General features: G+C 37.6%; 1 protein-coding gene across 1 annotated transcript; it reads left to right on the forward strand.

The window, feature by feature from the left end:
- The first annotated feature begins 803 nt into the window (after positions 1–803).
- LOC146160683 (uncharacterized) lies at positions 804–8,234 on the forward strand. The gene is made up of 6 exons (XM_083384660.1): positions 804–1,955; positions 2,899–3,129; positions 3,903–4,009; positions 5,379–5,507; positions 5,923–6,085; positions 6,497–8,234. Exons 1-6 carry the CDS (start codon positions 1,844–1,846, stop codon positions 6,676–6,678), a joined length of 924 nt encoding a protein of 307 aa, XP_083240786.1. The 5' UTR covers positions 804–1,843; the 3' UTR covers positions 6,679–8,234.
- Positions 8,235–19,724: the final 11,490 nt, after the last annotated feature.

The following is a 19,724-nucleotide window of genomic DNA, read 5'->3' on the forward strand; positions in this document are numbered from 1 at the left end:
AATTCACGTTTCGGTATAATTTAACTAAAATTAAGTTGTACTTTATATTAATTCCGGGATAACATTAATCTATAATCGTGTCTGTTTAAAAAAACATGATCAAATTTGAAGTCGTCCTGCGCTCCACAAAAGTTGGCGTTCTAACTCACATTGAGTTGCTGAGTAACGAAGGAGATAAATGGTTTATTTGTCATAAAACGGCGGATGGAAGTTGTGTAGAATTAATTTATATGAGCGACATGAACATGCGGTTAGATTCAAATCAGTGGGACAGTGCTAAGGCAAAACATTTAAAGACCGGAGCTGTATTTCCTTTTTTTGTTTTGCTCATGCGAAAACCTGACTGAATTCATAAATTGTTAACTTTAAAGATTTACACAAATTTTTTTGCTAAATTCCTGCGCCAGAACAAGTCTGCATTATATTGCCTACCTCAGAAAAATTATACTTCACTATGTCGGTTATATTTCACGCCAGCGCAAGAATTGGTTTTGGTCAATCGTTTCTCGATTTTTGGTGGAAAGGAACTGTAATGCAGTCGATTGTGACAACCTTAAGAGATAAGTTTTTGACAATGCGTGTTTATTTTTATCCATTTAGTTGTCGAAACTGATTTAAACATGTGCCATACTCAGTAATTAGGGTTTTAAAGTTTGTGTTTGTTAACTGCTAGACAAGTAGCACAACCTTTGGACCTTGAAACTCGATCACTTAAGTTTGCTTAGTTAGCAGATAACAAGAAAACTAAAAGAACAGACTACAGTCTGATCCCGAACTAAGCAAGGTTTAACAACTTACTGACATGAACAGCAGTATTAACGAACCAATATATCAGCACCACGTGAAATTACAAGAAGAAATTTGCTGCGCCTGCCATGTTGTCTATAATTTAGTTAATTGTAAAAATGCGATAACCGCAGAATATGTTGTCAAAGCGGCATGAATATGGTCACGTAAGCATTTTCACCAGTGGCAATTGACTTCTATGAGTGCGGTGAACGCGAGGTGGAGAGCTGTTATCGCCTGAAGTGTACAAAATTACTAGAGCAGAGAAACGACCTGTTGTACGTGCGTTTCGGAAGCGGCCCAGCGTTATGCGGCAATGGTGCGGAACTGTATTGTATCGTACATAGCGGTAAAGCTTCATGGCTGTTTCCTTCGAAAAAAGTAGATGTGAAATGTTCGAAGTGATATATAGCAAACAAGTAAACCCTAATACTACTTACCAGCGTTGTGGGTTTAGTGATAGTCGATATCTGAAACTGGTGGTATAGTCGATATCTGAAACTCAAACTAGTGCCTCATTGGCAAATATTTGTCAACCTATACACAGGTCAGGTGCTGAAATAATAGCACTTTTATGTCTCAGTGGTGAGCCCAGTGAATGACGGTAATGTTTGGAATTTTGGCTGTGTATACAAAGTGATTTTTCTTTAGGTGTAAGGACTGCTTCTGCCAATATTTCACCAAGTTCCCAAGGCTTACCGAAGTAGTAGTTTAGTTTTGAGTCTATTGACATGTAGTCTTGAGTCTATTCTACGGCTACTTATTTATAATTATTGTATACGTAAAGTATAGGCCTATCATTGGTTCTGAACAGAACGGAAGCGTACATGCGATGCCCGTGTTACTGAGTGAAATAAGTGATTTATGTTTCTTACCGCGCGACATTTCAAACGCAATTCGTATAGGTAAATTGGGTTGTTGCACTTTATATATTATAGTGCATGAAATGTACTTTTCCAAATTTGGACTGCCTAGAGATTGTAAATATTGTTTGTAATATATTTTTCGTATTTTACTCTAACAGTAGATATTGAGGGATTGAGGGAGGTAAGCGAAAATGGCCGATATAGGCGAATTGCTGCAATCGACAACCTGCGCCTGTGCGGTGGGTATGGTGGTTGCCGAAGGTATAAGAGCGATCTTCCAACGATTGATTAAATCGAGATCAGGTTAATACCAACACTTGTAGCTCTAATATATTTTCTGTGTCTATTTGTATACAGGGTTTTGCTTACTGTTGTTATCGTTTCGCTTGTTTATCGTTTTCGCAATTTTGGGTCATATCCGGTTCTTGAAATTATTAAGTGACGTGCAAAAAGCGACGCGCTGCTGAAATGTTAGATCAAGTGTTGGCCTTTTAGGAGGTTTTCTACACCGAAGTCATGAACCGATCTTCGGGGTCCATGAGCATTAATGGTTCAATTATTTGCTAGTTTAACTCATTTTTTGTAATTAACTCATTTTAACTCATTTTGTAACATTTTTTGTTTTATATAGAAATGATTTCACTTGGGGCGTCCTTTTACGTATTTTTTTAAAACGTGAGTAAGGCATTCTCTAATTGTTAAACACTCATGGAATGGGTCGCAACTCATAAAAGGTTGAAAACCAAGTTAGATGTTACCTTTAGTTTGCTGAGCCGTCCTGTTTACAGCCTGACCAACAGAAGTGTCCTAAGCGCTGCCCGATTATCCCCTAAGACAGTGGTTCTCAACAGGGGTGCCGTGGCACTTTGGGGTGCCATATTTAATGCCCAATGGTGCCGAGAGATATTTCAAATTCTTTAGGATTCCAATTTTTGCTCTATTGGTAAGCTTCTTGTTACTATTTTTATGCAGCCTACGATTAATGAGCAAAAAATTAAAAAGTTTTTTTTAACCGCTGCAGTTAATGTGCTGTTTCAATCTCTTGTATTATAACGTTACAGTTAACCACTCAGCAAAAATACGAGCAAGGGTGTCGCGAAATATTTATAATTTCTGTAGGGTGCCGCAAGCCAAAAAAGGTTGCGAAACACTGCCCTAAGATCCTACAAAAAAGTATTTCTACGCCGATAGCCTCGTGCCAAGAATCTATTTTACCCTCATTGAAGTTTTTATTTTTGCTTTGCAGCATCGCCGTCCGGAATCCTGACGAATCTGAGCGACTTTGTCAACTCGACGCTGTCTGCGTTTGTCCTGGTGGTTTGCACTTTCGAAAAGGCGCTAACTCTGTGGGGAGACTTCAGACTTACCTTCTTCGTGTTCACCTTCTTTCTTTGCATCTTCTACTTTTTCGTGTTTTCCTCGCACGCGCCCAGCCCTTATCGCCCGCTGGAGGTTCACTGGAACAAGATTAGCAAGAGTATGTATATTGTATATAGGGTGCAGTCGATTTCTGCAGGGGAGCACCACATGGCGTTATTACACGTTTTTGTTTCACATGCATTAACATGCCGCAGCCAATTTCTTATTTTGTTTCTAAACCTTCGTAAAAGGATAGCAATTCTTCCTCAATACTATTCGAAAAAGTCTTGCTTGTTTCCAAAGTTTTTACCAACCAAGGTGATTAAACTGCATTTAACGAAAAAAAAAATACAAATCATTGATGTATGTACACAATCTGTGTCTTTATTTTATTTTTTGGACTTTTCGCTTAAAAGCTGTGTTTGTTTGTGATATACAGCAAATGGTGTCCGCCAAGATGTTTACTGTATTAAAACATTTTGTCGTGCATCGAAGAAGTATCACAAATGTAGTTTCGATCTATAATGAAAAAGAGAAAACTCAAAACGCCAATTTTATACTTTTTAATGTCTATTCAGATTATCTTGCGTCAATACATCTTACAGTTTTATATTGTTAATGTATATTCAGAATATCCGCGACTCGATAATTTTTTTGTTATGCTTATAAGAAATTACCACGCCGCTTCTCTAAAATGAGTCATACGAGGAAGCTGCGTTTGACATCAGGTGTATAAAAATGCTGTCGTAAAATGACTCCTGTAAACAGTAAGATGTATTGACCCCTAATCACCATCAAACAGCTTTGCACTAAGACCAAAACTATTTGCTTAGATCTACCCTACTATAAATAACAGCTTAAGCAGTAGAAAAAAAAAGTTTTTTTTAACAGGTGCATATCACCGACCAGACTCCAAGAAGTCGACTGGGTTTCTGGCATGGTTAAGGTTACCAGTAATGGTCTATCTCGAACACGCTCTTTCAACTATATTTGGACTGGTGAGTAGTCGTATTACCCGTTTTAACATTAAAAATAACCCTTTAAATGGTTTGTTTATGTTCAAACATATCACAGATAAAAAAACATTGCTAGGTTACTTAAACCAGTGCTTTTTCTCCTACGTATACCCTTAACAACTTATTTAATAACCTCGTATACCCCACAATTAGCAATGAACAAAAACAGGGGCGGATCCAGGATTTACGTTTAGAAGAAAAAAATCTGGATATGACGTCATAACGTGACGCCATTATACAAGTACACTTAAGAACTTGCTAAACTTCGTTTGCTAAACGCGAAAAATGTTTGCGTTTATTAGCATAAACTTAAATGTGAAACATTTTATTTAGAGTAAACGTTACATATTGATTATATCAGAATATTGTTTTGGCAAACAAAACTAGTATGCATTTACCCAAATGCTGCATTGTTCCACGAAAACCAGCTTATGACTTTGCACCGAGCGCAAAATATCGTATAATGCGTTTATATTTGTTATCGCAAGGCGCTAATAAAAAAAGCATTAACCAGGTTAATTTAGCAGGATTTGCAGTTTTTGTCCTTGCTATAGCCCATAAACAGTTGCAAATAATATAATTCGACATAAAAAACATTTAGAAACATAAAAACTTTCGTAGTTTGCATAACATATTGGAAAAATTGTGATTTGAATTTAGCACTTTAAAGCTTGAAGTTATATTGCTATTTAAAAACTTTAAAATCACTCGCCAAGCGCAAAAATCTGTATAAGTTAAGTTGGAAAATAATTGTTAGGAACAGCGTCTTTGGGTTTTTGGGCTCCAAAAAGGTGTAAAAGTGTAGTGTGAAACAGTGTACTAACCATATGACAATGGTTTCCCCAAATTCACCGCTGCACAAGAAGTAACAAAAAACGAATATTAAGTATAGTTCCTGTCAGCTTAACGAATACAAAAATACAACGCTGGCAGAGATGAATAAAATAAGTAGGGTGTCACAGTTGTGGCATGCTCAGTACTGACCCTTTCTGTATATCCCTCGTATACCTTTTGTCTCACCTAGACACCGATAAAAGCTGAAACGCATGAACATTTTTAGAAATGGCATCACAAAGTTACGTCATAACCTTAGGACATCAGAGGTCATCGTTCGAAAATAGATATCTAGTTTTAGAAACATTTAAGGAAGTGGAGGGATAGCCCGGTGAAAAATATTTTTTTTGTTTTTTAACAATACTGCCTACCTGCATGAATTTTCGTTCCGGACCGTTGCGGCTAACTATTGCCACTGGATTGCTGTTTCACTTGGAAATTGTTTTTGCCTAATAATTAGATAAGTCACACTATTAAAAAACAATTGCCAATGTAGCGCTTACTTTTACGTCAACAGTGCCTCGGACTCTTTCTGGGCATTCAATGGCTTAAGTTCTTCTGGAACGGCTATCTTACCTCGCATCACATGACTAGCTTACCTATACTCGACCAGTGTATAGACTGCCTCAACACTAGTCTTCTCATGGTGAGTTATATTAAATAAGGTGACTTATTTAGATAAGGTCGCTGTAGCGACATACAAATTCGTCATTCAAATCGGTCCTTTTATCCGTTGACGCAGACCTAATTTTGCGCTACGTTTCGTAAACTGTATATACAAACATTTTTCACGGACAAATCATTTTTGAAGGTAACTTATTCTCATGATAATTTTTTGGCTTATTTTTAAGTTTTGCTAAACTATATTTCAAAAAGTCAACTATCATTTACTGAAGCACTGGACACATGTCATTTTTTTATAACTTGGTATATTATATTGTATTATATTGTTAATTACTATGTCTTGAACGTCATATAACTAGACAATGCTATTTCACGAACAATTGCTTAAAAATAATAAAGTCGCTTTTTCACATGTCTGTATAATATTTACAACCCAGGGTGTTCTTTTGGAAGCTTCCGTCACCTATTTCTATCTGGTATTTTTCGCCTTTGTTGATCGGACGTCTTTGCCACGCGATGGCGAAAGAGCACCGTCACTCAGGTCTAAAATTTTTAGAAGCTCAGTGAAAAGTGTCGGCGTCGTGCTCGCCACATTTTTGTGTAAGTAGCTTAGACATTTCCTTATGTTTTTAATCCAAATTTTTGTTAGTTTCGTAATAACAGAGATTTTCCTCAATCATTTTTTGTCTGGTAATCTGTGATGGTAACGGGACGAAGGTTTCCGGTAAATTTTAACACATTTGTTTATATTGAAATAAATAATAGTTTTTTTGGGGCGGCTGTGGACCACTTTATTTATTTTTTAATCTCGCCACCTTATACGTTTGAAACTAATACACAATCTACTATTCTACTCTACAGAACATTTCTCATTTTGCATTAGCTCTTATTTTTAATAGATGTTAAACACTGTGCAAATTTGATGTAGTCCAACTTGCCACTTCCATTATGGTGACATCGCCCAATCTAAGAAACTTTAATGTATTTTTAGTTAATTTATTGTTTGTTCAGTTATGGACATTACTGGATCCTTCGCCAACCCGTTTCTCGCCTACGCGCTTCAACGTAACTGCATCAATGACGTCACCAGCGCGTTTAACTTTACCCTTGTGTACGTACTCGGACCATTTCTCGCCACGGTCGCCTACAAACTACAAAGTGGCCGAGCAGAGAAGGCCAAGCAATCAGTGTAATTTTCATTACTGGTGCGGAAACAAAACTATTAGTTCGCAGGTTAATATGAAGCCAAATAACAGCAATTGGAAAGAAGTTGGCGATTTAATAAGTTAGGTTTACTCTAGCATGTTAGTGGAGGTTAACTAGTTTAAACTGAATATATTTATTTTGGCGAGATAATTTTACTCTGTCTGCTTCACATAACAGGACCTGCACGGCCATTGCTGCCAAATGTGTTTTAACTAATATCGAAATATCTCAAAGTGATTTACTATGCTGATAACACTTTTGTATGTCAATGTATCTTGCAATCCTACCAACCTTATACGCATTTTTGAAGACCAAAATATATCGTGTCGTGACTGTTTTCTTTGTTGCCAAATTAACGTTTTTTTCGTTCTTCCTATACTCTTCTTAAAATGTCTTAATTGATATGTTCTACCAATGTCTACGTATACAATTTTAAGAGCTATCTGCGCCCGAAATATTTTCCTGGTGTTAGATCTATGCACTGCTTCTTACAAACAAATCAGCTTACCTAGTCAGTGCAATTGCCCTTTGGTTGATTTAGATTTTTAAGTGTAAAAACCGAAATCTATTGTCGTGATTTCCCGTTGCAATTGTTTAGTAGTTGTGTGTCATATTAGGGGGTGTATGTCGTATTCGCGGCGTTAATTTGCCCCTGGGTGTATCTAGCTTTGAAGCGTTTGGGGCGACTCAATGCCCGTTGTTTACTACACTTGGCTGTTAATGGAATTTTAATTACAGTTTGCAGTTTGAGAATGTCTACCGAACATAGCACCTTAATACATTGTTTTAGGGTTTATGATTCACCAAGCGTTTCACGTAAACACCGTGTGAAAAAGAAACTTTTATTATCAATTTGGCATATGGTACAAAACTGTTAAGTAATAGCTGAAGCAACTGAACATTAATGCGGCTTATTTGCATGAAGCTTGTTTGAATTGGATACTCTTTTGTGATTCGCGCTATTAACTGCTCTGTTATGTTAATTCACCACCCTAACGTATGGCTTTTCTTTCGTTTAAAACGGTATTTCGTTTGAAGTATTTTTTAAGTTTCCTAAACATTTTTGAGAAAAGTCTACCACAATAATAATCACCACAGAGCAGTGTTTTCACTTTGCTCAATTCACTTTGCTCGAATGCTTGCAGATCCAAATCACTTCGTGTTTAGTACAAAAACGTATAAGGTCTTATTCTCAACACAAGTAATGTGAAATCATACACAAAACAGGAAAACGATACATAGTGAAACAATTTTTGTGTTACATTACCCTTAAAAACAGGCCTGCATCTGGTCTGCCACCTACAGCTTTTATTAAATGTGCAATATGTGCACCCGATATGACGATGCATTTCTTTCGGTCGCGATTCGTATTGCCATTAAATTTACGTCTCCTTTTTGCTGCTCTTAATTTGTATTACTAAATGTAGACCTATTTTAGTTATCCTTTTACTCTGGTGGTACAACTTTAGCACTTGTAACGGATTGGGATATTTTACATTTTGTTCCATTTATTATTGTGCAATTAAGTGGTGTCGCCTAATAGAATATTTATGCCTTGCTTGAAATGGATTCGATCAAAAAATGCTGCAAACGGTGTGTCAGATCAGAAAGTTGTAAGAACACTATAGAGTTCCTTAATTTGTTTCAGGCAGTTCTAAAGTTCTTTGCAATATGTCTCCTACTTTAACCGGTCAAATGTCAAAAAGTTATTAGATTGTGTCACTAGGTGGCTCATACGAGCAGTGAAGTGTTACGGAGAGACTTCAAGTATAATGTCCATATGTGTTGTGGCCATCCTTGTTGTCGCAACATATAACTACATATTTGCGCTTAGCGCAAAAAAAACGATTACTAGTTGAATTGTACCAAGTTCGCAGCTTTCTGTAAATATCTGACCGAACAAATCATGGGCATGGATTTTTTTTCACAGATTAGGCGAAAATTATTTGTTACTTTCCATTCAAAATCTATATAACCAAGATGTTATCCATTCGCGCAAAGTTAAAAAACGCCTTTATTAAGATGGTAAAAGTATTTTGAGGGTGCGATGACACAGGACTCCTTTCAGGTAAAACGATTTTATCAAAATAGGCTAAGACATGCTAGAATCAGGAAAGCCCTACCAGAATCTGCCCCAGCCACTGGGATAGTAATTTGTAATTTTATTTGTATTTTATAGAACGTAAAATGTCCAAATGATTTATTTTTGTGTTAAATTAGAATTACGAGTTACCAACAAATATACATTTTAATGTAAAATATATAAAACATTTTGTGTCTCTTGACGTTTGGCAACGTAAAAGTCATATTGGACACTTTTAACCTAACGAACTTACGCCATAAACTTTCATATAAAAAATTTGCAGTAGGCTATTTCAATTTCGCCTTTTTTGTGTATTTTAATTTTTGATTATTTTCGCGTAATTAAAATGTGTTTGAACGAAATACAACTAACCGTACTAGACAACTAACTTAAAATAAACATAGAATTTTGATTTATTTGCCGTAACTATTTATATTGTTCTTATAATCAATCAAGTGCTGCTTACATGGTTACTAACCATAAAATCCAAATGTCCTCAAAACATTTGCTTAGCGTTTACAAAAAAGCCAAAATTATTAAATTCTTTTTAAGTCCCTGTCAGGAGTAGAGTTTGCAAAAAAATCGAAAAATTTCCCTGTCCATGCATTATAGATGTGTCCAAAGCGAGTCACGTAAACCACACAGCAAGGATTCTGCGACTGTAGGGTTACTGAAAGCGTCATAAAGCGCTTAGCGCAATCCACGAAGAACGAGATTGTGGACCTTATTTGGGCATCACCACGAACATACGATGGTGAAAGGTGCCAGGCGCTGAAATAATTTTATTTTGTTACGAAGCGGAGTTCGGCATAACAGCATCAAACTCCCAACTCAATTTCGCAGACAGTTTGCGAGCTAGACATGTTTCGGCTAGTTTGTTTGTCCTGCTGGCAAACCATGTTTTGTCAGTTCGTCCTCGCTTACACTTAAACACAACTTCTGGCCGTAAGTGCTGAGTAATTAACTCAGCTTTTTTGTACAGTACCACAAAATTTAAATCTAGTCCCAAATGATTCTCGAATAAGCGATTTTAGGTGCATCCCTAGGGCAGCGTCTTTTGTAGCCATATTTTACAGTTAGTTAACACTAACAATAATTGCAAGCCAACTTGCTTTTGATGTTGATTTCAAATTGCAAGTATACCGTTGATTCTGGTAAATAAGGCCTTAAAGTGTGCCATTAGCAACGTAAGAAACCAAGTTGTATGTATGCGAATGCTAGGAAAATTGTAGGAAATACGTCCACTCATTGTTTTTATTGGGAGTTTTTTAATAAAGCTTAATTTAAAAAAAAAATTATTATCACGTCAATAACAGATAAATGTAAATGTTTAGTAATATTTGTTTTGTCGATTTTGTCTATAGATTGTCAATTTAGATGACGCCAATATTTAACTAAACCAAACAAAAACGATAAATTATATTGCCAGTTGTTCGTTTTGTTAAAGAAACACAATAAAAAATTAAACGAGTCTTATTTACTTTATAGTTAATCTAACCATTCATTGTAAGCTAATTCCATCTTGAATTATTTTCTCATCAAGAATTTTTCTTATGTGTTATGTTTTTCATAATTCGTCCTCGCCAACGAAAAACAAAACACAGTATTGTAGGACTCAAAGCATGATTTTGAGGTTAACCCAAACACTTACCATAGTACTTTTAACTAGCATAAATAAGCTTTAGTAAAGCCAAAAAACCTAATAACAGCACCGTTTGTAAGTTACCTTACAACAATATTGAAGTGAATCAATAGTGTCAATTCAAGTAACGAAACAAGATTAACCATACAGGTATAATATAACTAGCATTACGGAAATTTTATTAGCTCTGCAAAATGAAAAAAATAACCTCCCTAAAATAGTCTTAAAACAAACGACTATCAATTTTACTTATTTATATTTGAAAATACCTTTCTATACTTTGTTTTACCCAGCACAATATTAATGTTTAGTCTATTGCAATTAAAGTTTCCTGATTTATAAACGTGTCGACTAACACAACGCTTGAATAAGTTACATGCATACTAAACAATCTTTTAATATTTTTGTTTATTATGCTAGATACAAGCTGTCCGTTACAGCCGGTAAAGAACAACGGACCGTATATTGTTGATACTGAAACAGAATCCACAGTGTTGCGTTATTTCACCAAGCCCAAACTATATAACCATAGCCAATAACAGTTTGAGCACCATGTTGCACCAAATACAAAGAAACCTACTTCCTAAGATAAACTTTAGGGCGGAAGTGGAAATAGATATCGAATAAAGTTTTAACAAAAGGTAAACTAAAGCTAGCGTGGAGCCTAAATAGTGGTGAAAAAGGGAATTCTCTGAGTATATTCACAATATCAAGGAATGTCTCCTAAAGAGAAAAGGTAACAACAACATTCAAACAAGCGACGAACTCCCAAAGCAATACAAATACACTGGACAAGCGCACAAAACTGCATGGACGAAATTCGTATAGCGGGAAATAAAAATAGCGGTGCAAATATAACGTCAAAAGAACTCCAGTACGAGTAGTTGTCATCATAGCTGATTGACAACGGGATGTTTGTGGGTAATATTACTCGGTGTCGGCACCAGAGTCGGCCTGTCGTTCTGCATCTGTGGCTCCCGGGCCGTCCTCGTTAGATTGTTCTACTTTCTCAGCCGGGGCGCTTTCGGTCGCTGAACCGTTGGGCTCTGCTGTCGTAACCTCGGCACCTTTAGTATCCTCTTCAACTTGGTGGGGCGCGTCTTCTGCCTCCGTTTCTGGTTTTCCGGTACTTTCCTTTGTCTGTACTTGTTTGGTGCTGGAACATCCCATATTGATTGAGTTAAGAAAGCAAGCACACTTTAAAGCTAACAAATCGACAGAGCACAACAGCGCTAAACCTTACGATGTTTGCTGCAAAATAAAACGTAAGAATGATTATCATATTATATTGTCTGCCCTAAGCTTGTTCTTCTTTGGCTGAGCACCTTTACGGGTTGCCACAAGAAATAGCAGTTATTCAACCTCAACCGTTTGACAAGACGCAAGTGAAGCTATCCTACTGTTATGCACAGCTGAGGCGGCGAACTGATTAAACCACTCTTTAAAGCCGGTATGAGACGGCCACAAGCCACTCAAGCTGTGTTGCCGCTAAACAACTTGCGTTATGGCGGTTGTCGTGGCGACTGCCCAATGCCCGTCGCTCCTCAACCCGTTGGAACTCGTATAGCACAAGCAGGCGAAATACGGCACTCCAGCCCTTAAACTTACCTCGTTGCGAATACAAGAAATCCACGCGCCGAGGAGCACGCAGCTGCTGGAACTGGCAATACTGCTAGAGCAACAAGGCTCGCTTTTATCCGCCAGCATATACCTTCGCCAAAACAAATTCGGTGCGAAGCACTTGAAACTGGTCGCGTTTTTAAGGATTTTTCATGACAAAACGGCTCGCCTGGTCGAGTGGCGTACCTTTAATTTAATCAGCGGCACATCTGGATTTCCAAAGGGGCTTTGAAGACGTTTCATATAAGCTAGTCATTCTGCGAGCTTTACGCGCCAAGATGAGGTGACCGGCGCGATTGTTGCTCTTGAATATGTTTGACGGTCAAACTGTTAATGCGACAAGTATAATTTGCAAAACCAACAATTTGCATATGCTTCACACTGACAGCTATTTTAAACTCTGTTTACCATCAAATATATATTTTCGAAAAGTGCGTAAAAACAATATCAAAAAGCTTATCTTTCATGTTTGCCAGACACACTTGCTGCACCTACAATCGGTAACTGTAAACCGTTTCACTTTCGAAGGTTGTCGTGATGTGATGCGGGCGGGGCGTTAGGGCCAAAGTAAACACGACAAGAGCCCTAGAGTAGAAACGGCAAATCACGTTCGACACAACGTACTTCTTTTCATAATGTGTCACAAGTACTCTCAATCATCTATTACATCTAACTCTTCTCACCGTCCGTTGTTCGAACAACGACACTCACATAAATAGCATCAGGTCGGCCGGGACTGAGATCGTTAAAGTAGCATTTTTCGTTTTTCTTCTACACTATAACTGTCACTGGTCACAATATATACATAACTGACCATAGAGCGTCTAATCGAATCTCCATTTGTGAGGTAAGGTTTTCTACGTTATTACAAAGCTACCACAGGCAGATGTAAGTTTCATTAGCATAACTAATACAGCTTTTTATGTAAAATGCCAAATTAAAATTTCATTTCATTTCATATGGCAGTTTTAAACTGGCTCGTTTAAAAGTTATTTAAATTTTGTATTATAGTTTGATAAATTTACCCAAAAAAGTGGATTATCCTTTGCTGTAAACAAAATACACTGCATACCATCTAAGTTTACACCACACCGAATATGGGAGCGTCACAGACAACACCCAAAGCATCAATGCAGCATCAACGCCAGTTTACATATTATGACATCACTTCAAAGTACAGCGCACCACACAGCGGGTTAGGCACTCCCTTTCCCCTGAAAGTCAATTTGGTTGCCTCCCAACCCGTTCCGTGTGCCACTTCGGGGGAATTTGGCGATCACTTATGGTTGTAGGTAAATTGTGCGTGTGTTGCGCATTACTCGCTTTGCCGTCGCGACTTCATGAATTTTTAAGCAGGGAACCGGCGCCCGTTGAATCTGACACAGATCGCTACAGCGTGGAGACTGCCTGCATCGACCGGGACAAAAAAGTGCATCTGTCTACCGAGCAACGCGTACGGCAGAGGTGTTTAACGAGACACCGGCAACGCACAGTGCTAATGCAATTACGACAAACTGTCATTGTTTACTGTCAATGTGTCCCGTCGAAACAGACAACCTGCGAAGGACAATTAGTATTGTCTTAAATGCATACGTATGACCCTCGCAACAGGTGTAGAATAAACTTTCAACATCTGTTTATTGTGCAAATAACAAAGTCATAGAGTCACTTGTTTAGCTTGTTTTACAAGCCCACATCTAATTTTCTTCCCACATCTAAAAAACTATTTTACTAATGCGCTCTAGATTAGCTGATTGTTTTACTGTGTAATTGGTGAAGACTATATTTCACACATACATTTGTTGGCTTGACCACAAAGTCAACAGACACTTCCAAATACAAGAATACCATCCCATGTCTCATCCGAATTTCATACGTAGTCCGTCGGTGTAATTGTTAACTTGATCACAACAGAAGCACTTCAGCTACAAATCGATTTTATATCACTTTTTTAAATAAATTGCTATTGCTTTACTTTCAACTACCGGTTCTCTCCTTATAATGACAATTCTGCAAATGATGAAATTTCGCAACCTTTGTATGCGGTCTTAGCGTATACGGAAACAACCCTAAAAAACGAACTTTTCATGTGAGCACAAACTAAATCAGATGGTAAAGTAAAACATCATTTGACTTATGCCGGTCACAGTTCACTAAAGATGTATATTTTCTTTGTTCTACTATGATGTGTTTACACAACAAATTTAACACAGGTATAGGACTTCTCCAGCCTGTCTTAACAGCTACTCCAAGTTAAGGAATTTTTTCTTACTTCTCAGATGACTCCTAAGCTATTAAATTGATTTCGGAATGCACATTGGTCAATATATCCACATGGCTGGTAAACATAGTATTATTAAAGCATTTTAATTGTCGTATTTACAAAGTTAGAACATTGCATTACCAGTGTGTGGTGCTGTGGCCTACTTGCAGATCATTCGGCTAAAATCGAGAAACTTCTATAACCGGCGTTCTATTTCTTCATAGTAGATAGACAATACGCAAACCACTCGATTTCCACCAACTTGGATTTGCACAATAGCACGGCATGTCGGTTTTCTATTTTAATCCTTACCTACTTTCCTCCATTTTTGTCGCTTAAATATAATTAATGAGGCAAAAACAACTGACGTTTCAGACGGGTAGCCAAGAATTTGATCTAAACAAGATTTTTATTCGTTTTACATTTAAACCTTCAAAGTTGTCGCAAAATGTAACATTTTGGCAACTAGATCATTGCAACAACTTAATACACTTGATTAATATGTTTTCTAAAAGGTAACGACTAAGCTACCAACGCAAAAATGGTAAGATATCATTTTCCTAAACGCTCAACTGGCGAAGACAAATTTTTATAATATAATGACTGATATCTAAGGTTGACTGTTCGGCTGTACGCATTTATTAATGCCAATGAACTACAGTTAGTTTGGCTTTTGGGCGTTCTTTTAGAAAAAAAGCTGTTTGGAAAGCAAATGCTACACGAAAACATCGTTTTATTACTGCCAGTAAAAATGCCTAATCAACCGGAAAGTATACCCGGGGCACAAAGTCGACAACGGCATATTAAATATGCCATCTTCAAGAAAATAAAAGTCGAGTTGATACAGGCGCGGTGATAGTGGCTTTATCTTGGCTGATTTTTACAGGCGCTTGTACCCGCGAGAGCTTTTATATATTTGTTCTGACCCCTGGCCAAGACCCCCTTCTGAGACGTTGAGGCTGCAAACTAAACTTACATTGTGACGACACAAAAACCGCTGTCGTAACGCGCTGGGGCAACAGTCATGGCTACGCGGCACAACATATCAAAACAAAAACGAGAGCGCTTGAACTTTTCGTTTTGTGGACTCTTTCGGACGAACGACAAAAGGCCAGAAGGAAACCGGAGAAAATGAAAGCCAACTCATTCACCTAGTCTTCGGCGTGATTGACGTGAGCCATATTCTAACAAGTTTACTGACAAACCTGGGTTGCTTAGCGATACTGACAAGTGTGAAAGCCACACCATAGGGAAAACTGTAACGTTAAAGTAAACCAAACATGTAATATTTAAAATATCATAATATCTATAACCAATTAAGGCATGTATGACCTACAACCATGTCAAACAATACGACTAACTATATATATTCCCAGACTTTTCGCAGCTACACGTATTCCAACGTAATTGGTAATGTCAATAGTTTGGGCGTACCAAGTTATGGCGAGTTTTCAGCGCGCCAAAACCGCAAGTTTCCGCGCTGCTAAGGCAACGGTCTGGTTTGCGCCGTTGAAACACAATCCAATCCACAAATAACTTCGTCCATTTGCTTGCCTTGGGTGAATTTTGCCACAAATACCCGCAGTTGAGTTTATTCGAATCTTTACCGGTCGATTGATTTACAAGTTACATCCCTCCGTTCCTTTGCACAACGCTGTATGCACAGTGTAAGAGTTTTTTTTCTAATTCACGAGTTAGGATTTATTAAAAAAAAAAATGCCACGGTATGTGTTATTATTATTATTATTTTTTGTGGAACGCAGATAATATCACAAACGCAACAAGGCAGAAACGTCAGGTGAAAACTCTATTTACATGTTAAGGTTAAATGTTTTTAACTTGTTGAGAGTCGGATCTAGACAATGCTTGTCAAACAGTTAAAGTCATGTTACGCAACTCTTAAAATATTGACATAAGCAGCTCATAAATATGCCACATGTAACTATGAAGAACTTCGCCAGTACCGCACTCAAATTTTGTATTGCTCTTTGTCTCCACCTAAATGTTGGTAAATAACAATTAGGTCGCACGCGTCAAAACGATACAAGTTACACTGGCAGAAAAGTACATGGAAAATCATCAAGTTTCAATAAACTAAATTTTAGTGACTAAAAATATCAGTTTTTATAGGTTAATAGGACAGCGAATACCCAAAAAGATAGTTTGAAAGGAATGTCTTCTTGCAATATTTACCTTTTTACCTTTTTTTTAGAAGATTTTTCGGGGATGCGTCCCAAAGTTAGTCAGACAACTAGTAATCTTAAAAACATTTGTTATTTACGATCAAACTGTTTTTTTTTTATGTAAGCATTTATTTGGATTAAATTGGCAAAACCCTTATTTTAAAGGGGTACGTGACATATTACGCACTAAAAAGAGGTATTGAAAAAAGTGTTCTAACATGTTATAGTTATGTATGGCGTATTTAGACTGAGTAGATTTCCCTAAAACGGACAAATACGTAGTAAAAATGGACAGAAGTTCGTACGAAGCACGAAAAAAATTGTATTCACATAAGAAAATTGAAAAATAACATAGTTTGTAAAAAATATTCCTAACTCAAACCATTCACCAGCCGATTATCGCCATTTCCGTTCACGATAAAACGAAAGTTAATAAAAGTGTGTGAGTATTAAGAAATGTATTCCTTCTATATTTGGCAATAGTTCCAACGCCCTATAATTTTCTTGAAGGGTTTGAATTTTCTCCCATGAATAGGAATTAGTTACAATAAGAATCCATTTTGAGTGCCGAAATCATATTTTTTTCAGAAAACACAAAATGTTGCCTATATAATATAATATATGTTTGCGAGTGTCCGTGTAGGAGCCTACATTTTAAAGATTTAATAATGCATAGCCGATTATGAATATGTTTAATAGGCTACCACTTTAATTTTTTCCACCACTTTGACAGCAACAACAGAATTCCAACAAAAATCCTTGCAAAAGCTTTTATTACATTTATTTGGCAACCACTCCGGCTGTGTGGTGAAAGCTTTGCCTGACTGCTTCCATGATCTCTTTAGAACAGGGGCGGGCAACATACGGCCCGCGGGCCGGATCCGGCCCGCGACGGGATTTTGAGCGGCCCGCAGACAGTTTCCAATCTTACATAATAATGTGGCCCATGGCCACATTTGCCACAATCCCCTTTAGTTCTTTTGTTTTCTTTGTGTTTTTAGATTCTTGGTTTTGGGTTAAAATTTCTATCAGTTTACAATAAGAATTTTGCTATGTAATGTAAAGCTGACAAGGAGTGTCGCAAAATCAAAGGATTCTGAATGCAGGGGCGCAGCGTTGGGGCGAAGTCTAGGTGTCTTGACACTCCCTTATATATCAGTAAACATATGTTATATATAGGAAACATTGCACCTGGCATACGAAACACGTCGGTGCTTTGCCTATCGCCGCCGCCTAATCACCAATCGTTATTGTTGTTTCAATTAGCAGTTCGCCTGTCACCGACTCAAGTAATCTCAAACAGGCCTGATAACAAAAATATATTTTTTGGTGAAACGAAAAAACTTCTCAACGACGTTAAAAAAACAGGCGTGAAGCTACAGCAATGCGCATTTAAACTAAATTAATTTTATTCCAAATTTTTTTGATATGAAATCCTGAATATTATCATCAACGGAGTATTTAATTTTCCGGTGTTCGTATATTAGCGTTAAGCTGGTCAATTCAACGTTTTTATTAGCCTCGTGTAAAAAAGGTTTCAAAAAAAGGAGCGCTTCGCCGTTGTAGTTGTAACAGGCAGAGTCATTGCACGCTTCATACAACCGGCGAAATCTAACTACAAATATCACCAAACACATTAAAAAGTGCTTGATTTCAATGTAGTCGGGTAGTGCAGTGTCTGCAGTTTTTCGGGCGACCAATTACTTTGTCTCGCGATAACATTAACCTAATAATTAGGTGTCAATTAAGCGGTATTTGGCGAGCCACTAATTTCCTTAACTGCGTTAAGTTGCAAAAGTAACATTCCCTCGTAAAACGTGCGGGCCTTGGTCAAAATGCGCTACAGGGTTATTTAAGGCCACCTTTAGGCCAATATTCAGCGAGGTTACGCGCAGCGTAATCGTGACTGTGGGTCCTGTAGTGTAGGATATATTTTAAAATTAATCCCTCCCTCAAACAAAATCAAGGTTAAATAATTAGAAAATAGATTTTCGAAAACTAAAGTTTTTTGAACATCCAACGAAGTGCAACAGTTTGTGTTTGATATATCACAGAGGCTGTTGTGACACCGCAATTCCATAGCGTTTCGCACGCAATTGAAATCATGTGACTTAAATGCCTCAACGAGGTGTTGCGTTTTTTTAAGGTCGAACAGATAATTTTAAACAGCCGTAAGCTCCTAATAATCGCCGTTGACAGCTGTTGCGCCCCCGCCGCGACCTGTGCACTGGGGCCTGGCCCCTGACCCCATACAGTTGCCCGGCGGGTCGCAACCGCGCGAGTTCTTGTTGTTTGCAAAGGTTTTTGGTCAGATATGCTACCTGTCATAACCACAACTAAAATTCCAATCAATAGTATATTGTTCCAACGAATTAAAACGCTATCAAATAGCATTAGTGAACGTTATTTTCAAGTTAATTTGAGACAGACAGCCACCGCCTATTGCAGCGACTGTCGGCTAAGACTTCGCAAAAGACATGTATATAGCCAATACGTAGGAAGAAAAAGAACACGAAAGTTACTTCATATTTGGCCAATAAGACTGGCCGGCACTCTGAAAACATGGCTAGGCATTACAGCGGCCATTCTAATGCCAATTTGCAGCGGGAGTGGGACGCCAGCAAAACAAGTGGCTTGTTTTGCAGAACGTGAGAACACCGCCCGCAAGACTGACAGTTATAGATTACGAGATTAAAGGTTACATGTCAAGTTTGAAACGAGGCGAGAGAACGCAATACGGAAAACGTTACATCATGAAATATTATATTATTCAACCAACAATACATTTGATTATGCGAAAGCTAGAACGCGCTAGTCTAAAGCCCTATTTAAAAATTCGTAGAAATAACATAATATTAAAATGAACTCTAAGATTTGGCTTATGTCAATTGATCAATTAGGTGTTTAAGATTTGGCAATTGATCAATTAGGTGTTTTTGTTGATAAACACGTAACACAGCGTCTAGACTAGACTCTAGAATACACGAAACGTAACATTTTTTTTGAATACGGCCCGCCTAGTACTTCATTTTACCATATCCGGCCCGCCGACTGGAGAAGTTGCCCACCCCTGCTTTAGAAGCTTCACGGTCGGATGACTTTTAGAGGCCTGAAAGCGTCCGATATAAAGATATAAAATGAGAGAATTCTTTTGCCGACATATGTACGCTAGACTCACCTACCCTAATATGACGTCACATATTCATGGGAATGAGGCATGACGCTTTCAAGGCACGGTCCCA

Source organism: Ascidiella aspersa, chromosome 3 (genome assembly GCF_963924565.1).
Source record: "Ascidiella aspersa chromosome 3, kaAscAspe10.2, whole genome shotgun sequence".
NCBI lineage: Eukaryota > Metazoa > Chordata > Ascidiacea > Phlebobranchia > Ascidiidae > Ascidiella > Ascidiella aspersa.